At 30.3% G+C, this 12,902-nt stretch overlaps 8 protein-coding genes across 8 annotated transcripts; 4 read left to right on the forward strand and 4 right to left on the reverse strand.

The window, feature by feature from the left end:
* Positions 1-980: 980 nt before the first annotated feature.
* Positions 981-2,222, forward strand: cubi_00886 (uncharacterized protein; the record flags this gene model as incomplete). The annotated part of the gene is made up of 1 exon (XM_029017898.1): positions 981-2,222. One exon carries the CDS (start codon positions 981-983, stop codon positions 2,220-2,222), a length of 1,242 nt encoding a protein of 413 aa, XP_028872849.1.
* A 273-nt stretch (positions 2,223-2,495) lies between these two features.
* Positions 2,496-3,551, reverse strand: cubi_00887 (uncharacterized protein; the record flags this gene model as incomplete). The annotated part of the gene is made up of 1 exon (XM_029017899.1): positions 2,496-3,551. One exon carries the CDS (start codon positions 3,549-3,551, stop codon positions 2,496-2,498), a length of 1,056 nt encoding a protein of 351 aa, XP_028872850.1.
* Positions 3,552-3,928: 377 nt separating this feature from the next.
* cubi_00888 (uncharacterized protein) lies at positions 3,929-4,507 on the reverse strand (the record flags this gene model as incomplete). The annotated part of the gene is made up of 1 exon (XM_029017900.1): positions 3,929-4,507. The coding sequence occupies one exon, from the start codon at positions 4,505-4,507 to the stop codon at positions 3,929-3,931; it is 579 nt and encodes a 192-aa protein (XP_028872851.1).
* A 1,883-nt stretch (positions 4,508-6,390) lies between these two features.
* On the forward strand, positions 6,391-7,126 carry cubi_00889 (uncharacterized protein; the record flags this gene model as incomplete). The annotated part of the gene is made up of 3 exons (XM_029017901.1): positions 6,391-6,424; positions 6,497-6,730; positions 6,789-7,126. The coding sequence occupies 3 exons, from the start codon at positions 6,391-6,393 to the stop codon at positions 7,124-7,126; spliced, it is 606 nt and encodes a 201-aa protein (XP_028872852.1).
* A 35-nt stretch (positions 7,127-7,161) lies between these two features.
* On the reverse strand, positions 7,162-7,668 carry cubi_00890 (uncharacterized protein; the record flags this gene model as incomplete). The annotated part of the gene is made up of 1 exon (XM_029017902.1): positions 7,162-7,668. One exon carries the CDS (start codon positions 7,666-7,668, stop codon positions 7,162-7,164), a length of 507 nt encoding a protein of 168 aa, XP_028872853.1.
* Positions 7,669-8,346: 678 nt separating this feature from the next.
* On the forward strand, positions 8,347-9,513 carry cubi_00891 (ULP1 like protease; the record flags this gene model as incomplete). Its single annotated transcript, XM_029017903.1, has 1 exon — positions 8,347-9,513. One exon carries the CDS (start codon positions 8,347-8,349, stop codon positions 9,511-9,513), a length of 1,167 nt encoding a protein of 388 aa, XP_028872854.1.
* A 32-nt stretch (positions 9,514-9,545) lies between these two features.
* cubi_00892 (uncharacterized protein) lies at positions 9,546-10,688 on the reverse strand (the record flags this gene model as incomplete). The annotated part of the gene is made up of 4 exons (XM_029017904.1): positions 9,546-9,593; positions 9,826-10,335; positions 10,391-10,456; positions 10,503-10,688. The coding sequence occupies 4 exons, from the start codon at positions 10,686-10,688 to the stop codon at positions 9,546-9,548; spliced, it is 810 nt and encodes a 269-aa protein (XP_028872855.1).
* A 585-nt stretch (positions 10,689-11,273) lies between these two features.
* Positions 11,274-12,869, forward strand: cubi_00893 (uncharacterized protein; the record flags this gene model as incomplete). The annotated part of the gene is made up of 1 exon (XM_029017905.1): positions 11,274-12,869. The coding sequence occupies one exon, from the start codon at positions 11,274-11,276 to the stop codon at positions 12,867-12,869; it is 1,596 nt and encodes a 531-aa protein (XP_028872856.1).
* Between the last annotated feature and the right edge of the window lie 33 nt (positions 12,870-12,902).

A 12,902-nucleotide genomic window follows, 5' to 3' on the forward strand; every position in this document is an offset into this window, starting at 1 on the left:
TTATCACTTCTAAATATCTTATTTAAATCAATTTTATTTGTTTTATTTACATATTTGACAATAAGACTATCTAGACTAAATTAAAATTATAATAAAAAAGCTGTGTAGGTGGCTAATTCTACCAATAATACACTTTATTATCTAAATATAATTTATAAAATACTAGTTTTTCTTTTAAAATTGACCTTTAAGACTTTATTTGTTTTTATGTATTGCATGCATAAAATATCTCCGGAAAAGTCAGGTGCATGCATTCATAGGTAATTAATCACTTATATCCCAAAACCTAATATAAATTTTGTTCAAAACTTTTTGTATAGAAAATGGCATTTAATATCATCTTAAATAGATATTGTTATAAGAGTTATAATTCCCATGAGATTGAACGTTATTTAATTAAATAATTAATTTAATTAAAACTTCATTTCGAGATAAAGAAACACACAATTTTTGCATATTATGAAATAATTTCTTCTGGCGGGAAATCTGAAATTTGAATGAAAGTTAGTTTCGAAAGAGTGGAAAAAGAAAAAGGAGAGGAATAGATAACGATTGATAGTTACTATTTGAGGTAAAGTAATGGGTTATAAAAAGAGGATGGGTGTGGTTCTGAAAGAAAATGGGTCGTTTTTTGATTGTTTAGCAAAAAAAACTAAAATTTGTGAAGAAATATATATTTTGAAAGATTTATTTACTAAGAATGAATTTAAAAAGTTGATTTTTTTTTGAATTTGTGGGTTTTTGATGAAAATAGTTTAGCGGTAAATATTTAAATGCTGGGAATTAATTTATTAAACAAGTTAAATGTTGTGCGGGAAATTTTCGTGAACTGTAATAAGTTACGACCAGATAAACCTATTGAGCAGACTTGAGAAAGAATTACTGGTAAAGAAGGAGTGTTTAATAATTAAAGGGACTCATCCATAAATTTAGTGATTGAAGAGTAGTTGATTACTAAAAAAAAGTGTGAAGGAGTAAAAATGGATTTTTTCGGTCAGAACAAAAGTGGATTATCAAAATGCAATGCGCAGTGCGTAGTTAGTAGAATCATTATAATTATTCTGTCAATAATTTTATTATTAGGGTTACTTGTTTGGATCTTTCAGGAAAAACTTTTGTTCTTTCCGAATATTAATGGAAAAAGAGATTTAGCCTCAAACTTTCCAGGATTCAGACACCCTAATGAGAAAAAGATTAATTCAGAGGACGTGACTTTAATTACGGATGATAATGTTAAATTACATTGTTGGTTTATGGTACACAAGGAATTTGACAGATACGTTAGCAACAAGTTTGGTACGTTGGAGACTGATTCTAATTTAAAAGAAAATTTTGAAGGGGAAATTGAAGATGATAACGAGGGAGAGTATATGAATATAACTAGAAAAGCTCCTAAATATATGAGACATTATTTTGCTGAATTTGCAAAAAGATATGAGCAACAAGAAAAGTCCCCGACTATTATTTTCTTTCATGGTAATGCTGGTAACATTGGGCACAGACTTCCCAGGTTCTGGGAACTTTATAATCTTATTGGTGTTAATGTTCTTGCAGTTTCTTATAGAGGATATGGAGATAGCGAAGGAGTACCTTCTGAAGAGGGTTTCTATTTAGATGCTAAAGCTGCATTTGAATATGTTCTTTCTAGGACTGATGTAGTGGATAAAAATATGATATTTGTATATGGTCATTCTATTGGTGGCGCTGTCACTATTGATCTTGCTTCCAAATATAATATCACTGGTATTATTCTAGAAAATACCTTCACTGATATTGGCTCTATTGCTTTAAGAGTTTATCCAATATTCAAATATTTTGGTTTCTTATTTAAAGTAATACAAAGACTTAAGTTTGACTCTATCTCTAAAATTTCCCGTGTTAAATCTCCAATATTATTCGTGGTTGGGAGTGAGGATGAAATTATACCTCCTACTCATTCTATTGAACTTTATAGAAAGGCGGGAACGAATGGTTTTTTAAACAAAGTCTATACAGTCTCGGGAGGGCTTCATAATGACACTTGGCTTAAAGGTGGAATGGAATTTTACCTGATGTTAATAGAATTTATTTATAATGTTATAGACTTTAATACGGCGGAAATGGTAGCTTCTTCCAATAAAATATTGAGGCAGAACGAGGAGGAAAGTTCAGATTCAAAAGAAGAGATTTTGAGGCACAGGGAAAGGTCTTCTGTAATTAAGCTTCGACAAAAAACAAATTAAACTAAAAATATATTTTGCATTTGATTTAAAATAATGAAAAATTTTAATTCCTTTTCTTACATTAATCTTTTTTTTTTTTTTAGAACAACTTTCATTTTTTTTATTCTGCATGCATTCTTCTTTGGCGCCTTTTGCCATTTAATTAAAGCTAGTTGCCTACATGCATTATATATACACTAACATTTGGAATTGGTTGATCAAACCAATTATATAAAAGAAAAGAAGTCGATAGAAAATTTAATATAGCCTATGAAATAATAAATAACTTAAAAATTAAACCTTTTCTAATTGGTCATCATTTGAAATCAAGGCAAGCTTTTCTAATGTATTTTCTTTAATCACTTCACATTTCGATTCTGAGCTACTAATAAAGTAGCTATTTGGGAGAGGATCCACTAAAAGGTTTTTTTCTCTAAATAGAAACCAAAGAAAAATCAGGAGAAGCGGATAGAACAATGTGAAAATGAAAATAAGCAAACTTGGGGCTATCTTTATATGACTCTCATCATTAAAATTGAAAAATGTGTACAAATCATTTATACTTATAGGTAGTAAAGAGAGATATGAATCTGGAAATAGCTTTATTATACCAATGAATAATAGTATTCCAATAATATAAATATATAAGTAAAGCCCATGTAATAAGAAGAATGGCTGATAAGTGGAGTAACAGTCCCAAAAAACAAGAATACTTGCAATTGCATGTTTGGCTATTGCTAATATGAGTGAAATGCTGGTATTAGGGTGAGAAACCATCCAATAACCAATATTGACTATAAGTCCTGTGGGGAGAAGAAAACTTTGAATCATCCATGCATACCAGCATGTCCAATTTAGATAACCTACATTTCCGATAATGTCTTCAATTTCTGGTATGTTTTTTCCATATACATTACCGTCAATATTTGAGTTTACTACATTTTGTGCCTGCATTGATACAATACTTAAAACTAAAAAGTAACCTATTGTTGCAATACTGCACCAATTAGTAGTGTAGTATCTGGCTAAATTTTCAATTTTCCATATCTTTATTTCTGTAAAAATATCATATAATATAACTGTACAAAAAAATATAACGCATGATAATCTAAACATTAGTACTTTTGAATGATTAATATGTGGTAACCAACTGTTTGAGAATATGATTCTACAGTCTCCTCTGGATAATTTGAAATATAATCTCGAAAATTGGAATTCCCAAAGAAATGATTTCCAATAATCAGCCAGGCTTTCATTGAATTGTTCATTTTCTAAAAGTAAATTTTCTTTAATTAAATTATTTAAAGGCTTAGTTCCTAGAATACCTAGTACATCGTTGTTCGCAATCATTACTTTCCAATTTAACTCAATCCACTAATGTTATTGTTCTAAAGGAAGGATTGTGTGAGAAAGATAAATAAAGATTACACACAAATCTCAAACTTTATTGTATCACTTTCTTAATTTCAGATTCAAATTGATTTTGAAACAATAATGTCATTTAAAATCCAAATGATCTTCTTATATTGAAAAAATTAAAGTTATTTTTAATATATAAAAATTTTTTAAACCAAAAAAAAAAATTGGTGCATGGCTTTAGTCACATTGGGAAATATGCACAATAATTTTAAAGGCACACCACACAACAAAAGTGGAAAAAGAAAACAAATAATAAAAATAATTGAAATCTAAAATTTTAATATATTTCGAACAGCAAATTAACATTTTCAATAAATATCTGAACCAAATTTATTGATCATGCTATTACTCATTAGAGAAGAATGAGATGATTGAATATACATATTCAGTGTTTCATTTGCATCGACTAATTTTTTGAGTTGGACTTTATACTCACTAAGTTCCCTGTCTTTTTGTGAGCACAGCTCATTCAGCTGTGAAAGCTTATCCAACAATGACTTAACTACCTTTTGCAAGGTAGCATGGCTGTTTTGTAGATTCTCATACTTTTGAACAAGCTGCCCGTAATTTTGCTGTTCTTCTGCTGTATCCAGTACTGCTAATCCTCCTCTTTCTACTGTTTCGGAAACAACTCCAGTCACTAATCCGGGTTCAGCTCCTGTTTCAGTTTCAGTTTCAGTCCTAGGAATTTCTCCTCTTCCTGAAGAAAGGGTGGAATTTTCCTTCTCACAAATATCTCCAATAAATCCTAGTAATTGTCTGCCATTGTAATAATCATTCAAGTTTCGCCTCTTATCTCCAAATCCATATATATCAAAATTATTACCCACCAGTTGCTCATGGCAGGGCACCTCAATTCCCTCAGGTCTTTCCTTACGTTTATTCATACTCTAATAGACGTACTTGATGACAAGAACATAAACTATCAGTACGTCATGACGCTTAACATGATTCTTCTTTCCCACCCCAGACGTCCTAAAGTTTATTATCACCTCCTAGTTAGACTATAATTCCCCTATTTTTACCAAAAACTTGGTTATCTAAATACTCCACTTTCTTGGTGAAAATATAAAAGCTCCTCGAAGTTTCTAAAAATCCTAAAATATGACTTTTCTGCTTATATTTTTAGTTTATTCTCCCCCAATGTACTTGTTAAAACTTTGGTCTTTTTCTTTAATTTGTTAGAACGCACTTTCCTTTACAAAAAGAAATAAATCTCTTTTCCCGCCTAATTGTTAACGACAATAAGTACATTTACTTAAAAATATTGAATAAAAAAGTTATAATAATTCCAAATTAACAAAAAATGTGGATAATTAAGAATTTTATTTAAGTTGGAGTATATTTCACATATTTAGCAGTACGGTTTGTTTTTGTTCAATTAACTGAGAAGTTTGCGGAGAAATTTGTTTAATTGCAATTTGCTAATGCGTGTGAATATGTAGCTTATATATATACATATATTCATCAGTCTATTCAGAATATATTTATTTGTCTTCTATTTAAATGTTAAAACTCACTTGAGTTAACTGAGGTTAATATTCTCAGGAACAGGTCTACTTTGTTCTTCTACCTACCCTGTGTTATGTTTTAGACTTAAAATTGCATATAGAAAACAATTGTTCTGTGAATGCGAAGATTAGAATATATTTTCTATTGGATTGTAGGATTATATATTTAGGGAAAGCTATTAGTGAGTTGTTCTCAGAAATTATAGCAATTTACATTATAAAATATTCAAATTTCCAGGATCTGAGAATTCTTCCAGTGATTTATTAGTCTGAAAGTTTAAACAGATTAATTACACGTTTTCTTTGGTTTTTTTATAGCCTAAATTTTATATGAATATATGTTCTATCACTGGGAAAAAGTGGTCAAGTTGCATGCATAAACATGTACTTTTAAGTAATTTATAAGAGGGTAAATAACCATAACCTTACGATAATTAATAAAATTAAAGCAAGAAAATACTACAGTTTAAATAATGAAAATATTGAAAAGTGAATAAAACAGTGTGATTCCTCGAAAAAAAAATGCTTAATAGCTCGGCGAGATGACTCTTCATTTGCAGCCCCAAAAATTTTTATGAAAAGCAACAACTTCCTCCATCATCCTATTCAAGTTGCATGCATATTATTTGTGAGAGAAATACTCTAATAAATAACTGTTTTATTTTTTGAAATAAATAGTACAAAATTTATTTAATAAATGTGGGGAGGCGCCACATTAGTGATTTAAATTTCAGAAATAGTGTGCATGCATCTTAGGCCACAAAGGCTATGAATACAGTAGCTACGCATATATGCAATATAGATTTGTATTCTAAAAGTAATCTTAGGTAGAAGCTGTCTGAGAAGTCCAAGGTATTGAGTAAATGCGGTTAGGGTACCACATTTCCAAGTAGGATGAAACACTGTAGAAAGAAAGAAAAATATTTTAATTTAAAGTAAAATTAATTTTAACTCTAGTGATTTTGGTATTTATTTTTATAAATAGCATTAATATATATAGTGCATGGGAAAGTAATTATATACTGTGTGCCGCCTAATCTCTTTTAAATAATATATAGCAAATAATAGCAAATAAAGTATGTGATTGGTTTATACGGAGTTAATTCTAATTTTTTTGGTCAGATTAAAATAAAAATCACGCTTTGATGCTATTGTTAAAAGTAGGAACTCAAAATAAGAAAGTTTCTGCAACGGTTTACTCAGAAGTGGTTGAATATTAGCAACAATTACAGAGTTGTGGAATCAAAAAAAATAATAAAATGGAGAACATTAGGATAAACGGCGATTTATCAAGTAAGTTTCTTTGTAAATTTCTCTCAGACCAGAAAGAGTGCATTTGTTAACTGGTTGAGAGGTAATGAACAGAGAGAATATCATTATCATTGCAAATTACACATATAATAATATTGAATTATTATGTAGATATTGAGAATTTTATCAAGCTTTCATACAAGCAACAATTGGAGCTTGTCACAGAGCAAGAGAAGCAAAGGTTGAACTTATATGGTGATTATATTATAAATTGTATTCCCTTAAATATTAGGAAACTAAAGATTAGAGAGATACTTGAAGATCAGGGAAAAAATATAATATTATCAGGTAAGTTTTCTGATCTAACTCTAATTGAATTTTAATACTAATATTAATGAACATTCAGAGGATGAAAAAACTGAGATTTTAAATAAGCTGAGTGAAATTGTTAGTTTGAAATCATTCAAATCGGAATCAATGCTAGAGAGCTCCTCTCCAGAATTAAAGAATGTTGGACTTTATAAGGATCACCTTAAGAAGTCAAGAGTGAAGCTCTTGCCAATCTCTAATACATGTTATACGATAATTAGAGAAAAGACTGAGGATTTCTGTCAAAGTGAATGCGATGAAAAGATGGAAAACAATAATTATAATGAACAAATTCAACGAGACAAAAATAAGGATACTTTAAAAAATCAAATACTAGATTCAAACGTGGTTAGAGACATAATAAGCTCATTATAAAAGAAAAAAATATCTACCATAATAATAGTATCTAATTATATGTATGGATGCACCTTTTTAATATTTGAGATAACTTTGCTATAAATGCTATAAAACGGTTTATCTTGAACAGAACTTTCGTTGTTAAATGAAATCATTAGTACACTAGCTGGTCTCTTTGATTTACATATAGTCCCCAAGGTCTTTTTACTTCCAAGATATCCATAGTAAATATTTTTTTCTTCACACAAAATCGGAATATGTGCAATAATATCCACTGGATGAATATCACAGGCTATTAAAACAAGCCCTTTCTGACCCTTACGTATGCTTTTTGTAACTTCGTGTACTCCTCTACGTATATATCTAGTCTTCTTGCTTCCTTTTTCCTTTCTCTCTTCCTTTTCATATTCTTGAACTTTTTTTACAAGCTTAAGACACCTTTCCAAAAGCTTTCCTCCAAAGATTGGGTCGGCTATTGCAGATTTGTTCGTAATTGCTTCTTCACCTTCCATCTCAACCTCGTCTTCAATATGAGTCAATTCTGATTTATCTTCCTTCATTTCTTCTACTCTATATTCTTTCTAAACTACTTCCTATAACCAGGCAAATCCGTAGCAATTACTCTCCTTTTCCGCTTTTTAAAAAATTATTCCAGGTTTTATGTAGCTTTTTCCTTATTAATTAAAGTCAATTCTTACTTTAAAAAAAGTCATATTTCCGCCAATATTTGGGCGGGGCATTTAGGGCGGGTTAACACTATAGTCAAAAATAATTGTAATTGCGAGTTGAATGTGGGAATTTAAGGTGAGATAAATGAGTAAATAAGGAAGAAATAATAAGAGGTAAAGAGTAGGAATAGAGTTGTGGAATAGATTTGCAAGAATAAGTTTTGTTGGACTTAGTTGAATACAAGGATTATAAATTAAGTACTTTTTTAATATACTTTTTTTTAAAATTAAATTTATTGCATACTAGTGGCAACGCTCCCTGGAAAAAAAAAGGCAAAAAAACTGCTTATAAGGAAAAAAACAAGTCTCGTCATGCATAATAGTTCTAGCTGAGTTTGAGATTATTTTATTGAATCTTTTTTTTTTTTTTTGAGATTAATGAAAAATTAATACAGGGACAACTGGGTATTCAATAGTGGTATATTAAAAGGAAAGGGAGTCTTAAATACTCACAATTTACTTTTTTGAAAAAAGAAAGTTCTGTGTGAAGTAGTTATTCAAACAGAGAAAATGAGTGTAATTTCCACAAATAGTTATATTCAGGGGCAGAAATCCATAAACTTCAATGGTATTTGTTTGGGTTTGGATAAAGCCATAAAACAATTAAAAGATAATGGTTATTTGGATGACTTGATTCTTGACTTTTTTATGGAATTTTCTAAGGAATCATGTGTTGGAATTAGAGAAAACTGTTCTGGTGGTAAATACTGTGTATTTAGTAGTCTATTCTATACAATTCTAAGTATGTGTGGTGATAATGATGAGGAGTATTTAAGACTAAGGAAATGGGTCAAAAGAGTTTCTACTCCATTACTACTAAATGATGCAATTGTAATTCCAATGTATTGCAGCCAAACTAGCCATTGGTGGTTAATCGTTATTTGCCATCCCTATAAAATTTTTAATTTGATGAAATCTTCTTTATATAGAAATAGCTCACACGCAAATATTGAAGGCTCCAACAAAGGGTGGATTATATGTATGGATTCTCTTGGAGGTAAAAATATTGGGCAATACGAAAAGAGAAAGGCAATAATGAAGATTTTGAAGTTCTTAGATATAGAGAGACGAAATAACGATAGCTATTCGGATCTTCTGGAAACTGGGAATGAACCAGCCATTCTTAATGCTAATATTACCGTTACAAATACTACTACTACTAATAATAATGTCTTTACAACTAAAACTACTGTAAATACCTCTGATATAAATAATACAAATGATAGTATGTCGGTAACTTTTAGATCTCTTAGTAACTGGGAGATTATATATAATCCAAAGAATCTTCCTTTTCAGGAAAACAACTTTGACTGTGGAATATATATTATTGAGTATGCCCATTGGCTTTTTCATTATGGAACGGCAATTTTCAACTCTATGATTAACAGAGATTCTTCTTTGGAAATTTCTAACTCTATTTGTTTGGATCAAAACAAATTATCCAGAAAGTGGTTTCAAAACAGGAGAGCCGTTTACACTAAAGTTTTGGAATTTATGAGTACTAACATGGGTTGGAATGAAGATAAGTTTTTAAGAAATCAACTAACGGAAATTTTTGATGATAATATGAACACTTTTAATTACAATGAAAAAGTTACACAGGAGAAAATTTCTTCCTTGCAAGCCAGGAAAAAATTTGTAATGTCTTCCTTAAACAAAAGCTACTTCAATAGGTAGATATGTATTAAATGATTATTCCTTTTTTTTTTTTACAAAAGTACGAGCACATAGCTATGCATGTTTACGCGGTATACTGCCTAAATATGGGGAAAGAGTCAAATAAAATAAAGCAGTAAATATAGTTATTAATATGTAACTATAAAAAATTAAATCGGGATCCTGAAGCAAAAACTATGATTGCGATTGAATCTTATTCCAGAAACTTTCTATGATAACTTCAAGCTGTAAATTTAAAAAGAGAAAGATAGTGAAATAGTAATATTTATATGTAATTTCGGAAACCCGCAGTTTATTATTAATTAAGCTTACCTGCGCCTTTGTACAATTCGGTATAATTTTTAAAGCACTCATAATGAGAAGCATTTCTTTGGTTGTTGATGCTGAGAACCAAACAACGCCATTTTGTCCAACACAAATCTCATAGGCAAAGTACTTGGAAAGAACTTTTAGGACATAACTTTGGTCAGCAAGAAGTATTTGAGCAACAGACTGGGGCACAGTAACTGCCATACCGTCTTTTATACATGAGTGATTTTCTCCAGAAGATCCGGGCCTGACGGATTTTGAGTACTCCTCAATAACATTGGTATTTTTATAGTTGGAATTTTTTAAAACCCCCAAATAATTTTCGTTATTTGACCATGCTTTCTTCTCCTCAGGAGTAATGCATGTAAGCTCGATTTCCCCGCTTTCAAGGTCTACATAGCTTATTCTTGAACATAAATAATTTCCAGGAATTAGATTTGGTTTGTTTCTTTTAGTTGCCCCTTCAAACGCCATATCTGAAAGGATTCCATCATGAGAGTAGTTGAGTGAAACCTTGAAGTTCAGAGTTAAATTTCTTGAAGATTGAAGTCACTTAAAGATAACATACCTTATAAAATTCTCCAAGCTTGTTAATTACTGTTCCCACAACAACATCTCCTTTTTTTGGAATGTACTGAAACAATAAATAAGAGAAAAATGGGAATAGATTTCAAACTTACACATCCTTTAAAAGATAAGATTATTTTATCATAAGGCCAATATGGCCTCTTACATTCAACACCAGCTATTTGGCCTACAATAGGATTAATAAGCCAAAATATATCATCAAAGTTCAAACTTACTTTTCCTTGATTCTTGAGAATTAATGGATATTTTTTCTCCAGGAAGAATAATTTTGAAGTCATCTGGAATTCTGTCATTAGTATTCATTTTGATTTTAGTTGTAAACTATATTCGGAAAGTAGTAGAATTATATATATGTATATATATATATATATATATGTATATTCCTATAGTAGTTAAGTTTTAAGTATTTTAAATTACAATATGGGTACCGAAAAAGTGGTCAAAATAAGCCACTTTTTTATCATAAATGATAAGCAAATCTTCAAAGTAATGTGTTGGAATCTTTTTAATATCTTTTACTGATATTTGTCGTTCAGAAGCTCAATTCTAATAGTCAATTGATGTTACCTTGGTGCCTAGCTTCTTAGATTAACCTGATATTAACTTGATTGGTCTCAGAGCCTAGATATATACCATATACCCACTTCCAGAGCCTAAAATCTATCTTAGGTAAGACTCGATTTGTATTGAGAAATTTGTTTTTATCTGATTAATTTTATATTACGTGTTTAGGCGCCAAAGTGAGCTTTTTATAGAAGAAAAAAAGATGATCATGGAAAAAAGTGACAGGAAAAAAAAGGAAATTTGTAGATTTACCCAAAATTGAGAAGAAATTAAACTTGGGTTTGACTAAAGAGGAGAGCATGTCAGAGGTGGTCAAAAGAAAAGTTTTGGGAGGAAGAGGAGCTATGGGAATAGTGAATAGTTTGCGTCGCCAGCTAACACACCTGGTGAATTGGGAATTAAGTACGTCCGTGGATGAAAGTTCAACATTAAATCTTCTCAGATTGCTTTTAAACAGCGTGGGGTCTGAACACTTTAGAAGTATGTCGGCTGTGGAAATTTTACAATGTTTGGATAATGTAATGAAAGTTGTTTTAAAGAGAAGAACAAGAAGTAGCTGGATATTGCTGCTGAATAATATAGGTAAAAATAATGTTATATTTAGAGACTATATATTATACTGTACTTTAGAGCTATTGAAATATGAGGATAAAAGTGAAATACTACAAAGTCTGGATGCAAAATGCATATACTGGAAATTGGGCAATAACTTCCTCTATACCTTATATAGTTTAATACTAAGAGATGACACAGAAAATGATGATATTAAGAAATGTATGATGAGTTGTTTAGCTGAGGGGATTTCCCCTCCAAGAGAACTTCTGGATCTATATTTGAGTAGGAATTCCTGTAAGGATTTGTCATTACTTACAGGATTTAAGGTTACATCCAATTTGTTGGGATATTTAACATACAACCTATCAGAGATCGAAAGGCTAGATGAAATGGAAGTGCAGGACTATCTTGAGGTTTTTTCAGGTCACCAAAAAAGTCTGGAGAGAAAAATTAGTTTGGAAGCTATTAGAAACCCATTTAGTGATGTTCTTAGTAGAGCATTAATGAATGTGATTAAAAAAGGAGACAGCTCCGAAATTGCTGAGGGTTTTTTTCATCATTTGAGTTTGGTTTATTTGATCGAAAGTATTGAGTGTTCTCCTTGGAATCTTAGACTATGGAGGGAACTTTTGGAATATTTAAATAGAATACTTACTTTTCTTTCATTAACTTGCGTTCTGGACAATTTTTTTAAAACTGAAGGTAGAGTATTGAGAAACTTAACAATAAGTTCAATTTCACAGAAGGATTCTCTTCAAGAGTTGGTCTCATTTTTTAGATTAAATTCCAATTCAGAATCTGATGGTAATTTTGATTTAGTACAATTACACAAAGTGGAACCTTTAATTAGGTCAATTGTGATCATAAGAAAAAAGCTAATAAACAGAGATTCCTACTGGAGATACTTTAATTTTGAGCATATTAGCAATATTAGATCAGAAATGCATATAATCAGGTTCCAGATCTATTCAATTCTGGTCTTAATCAATCATTCTAGCTTATACTTGAAAAATCATTTAAATAAAACTGACGATTCATTTAATTTGTTTGACTCAGAAAAAAACTCCGAAGCACACTTAGATCTGGATTTTCTTCTAAAAGTATCAGAATATAATGATTTTGAAAGTTCTACCTCTGTCAATCAAGAAAACATCAAATTGTTTCTTTTCATTTTACCAGTTTCCCTTCTAAATCTGTTTGAAAATAAAGAGGACGCAAAATCAGCTTTTGAAGCTGTTCAGAATAGCAGTTTACCTGAAAGTACTCGAAATAGAAGTTTTTCAAGTCTTTTTGATCTTTGGACTAAATTGGAGAACAAACATACAAGGAGAATAGATTAAAAGTATTGGTAAAGTGGTGTATTTACAGACAAA

This window comes from Cryptosporidium ubiquitum (assembly GCF_001865345.1).
Source record: "Cryptosporidium ubiquitum isolate 39726 chromosome Unknown contig_2, whole genome shotgun sequence".
Taxonomy (NCBI): domain Eukaryota; phylum Apicomplexa; class Conoidasida; order Eucoccidiorida; family Cryptosporidiidae; genus Cryptosporidium; species Cryptosporidium ubiquitum.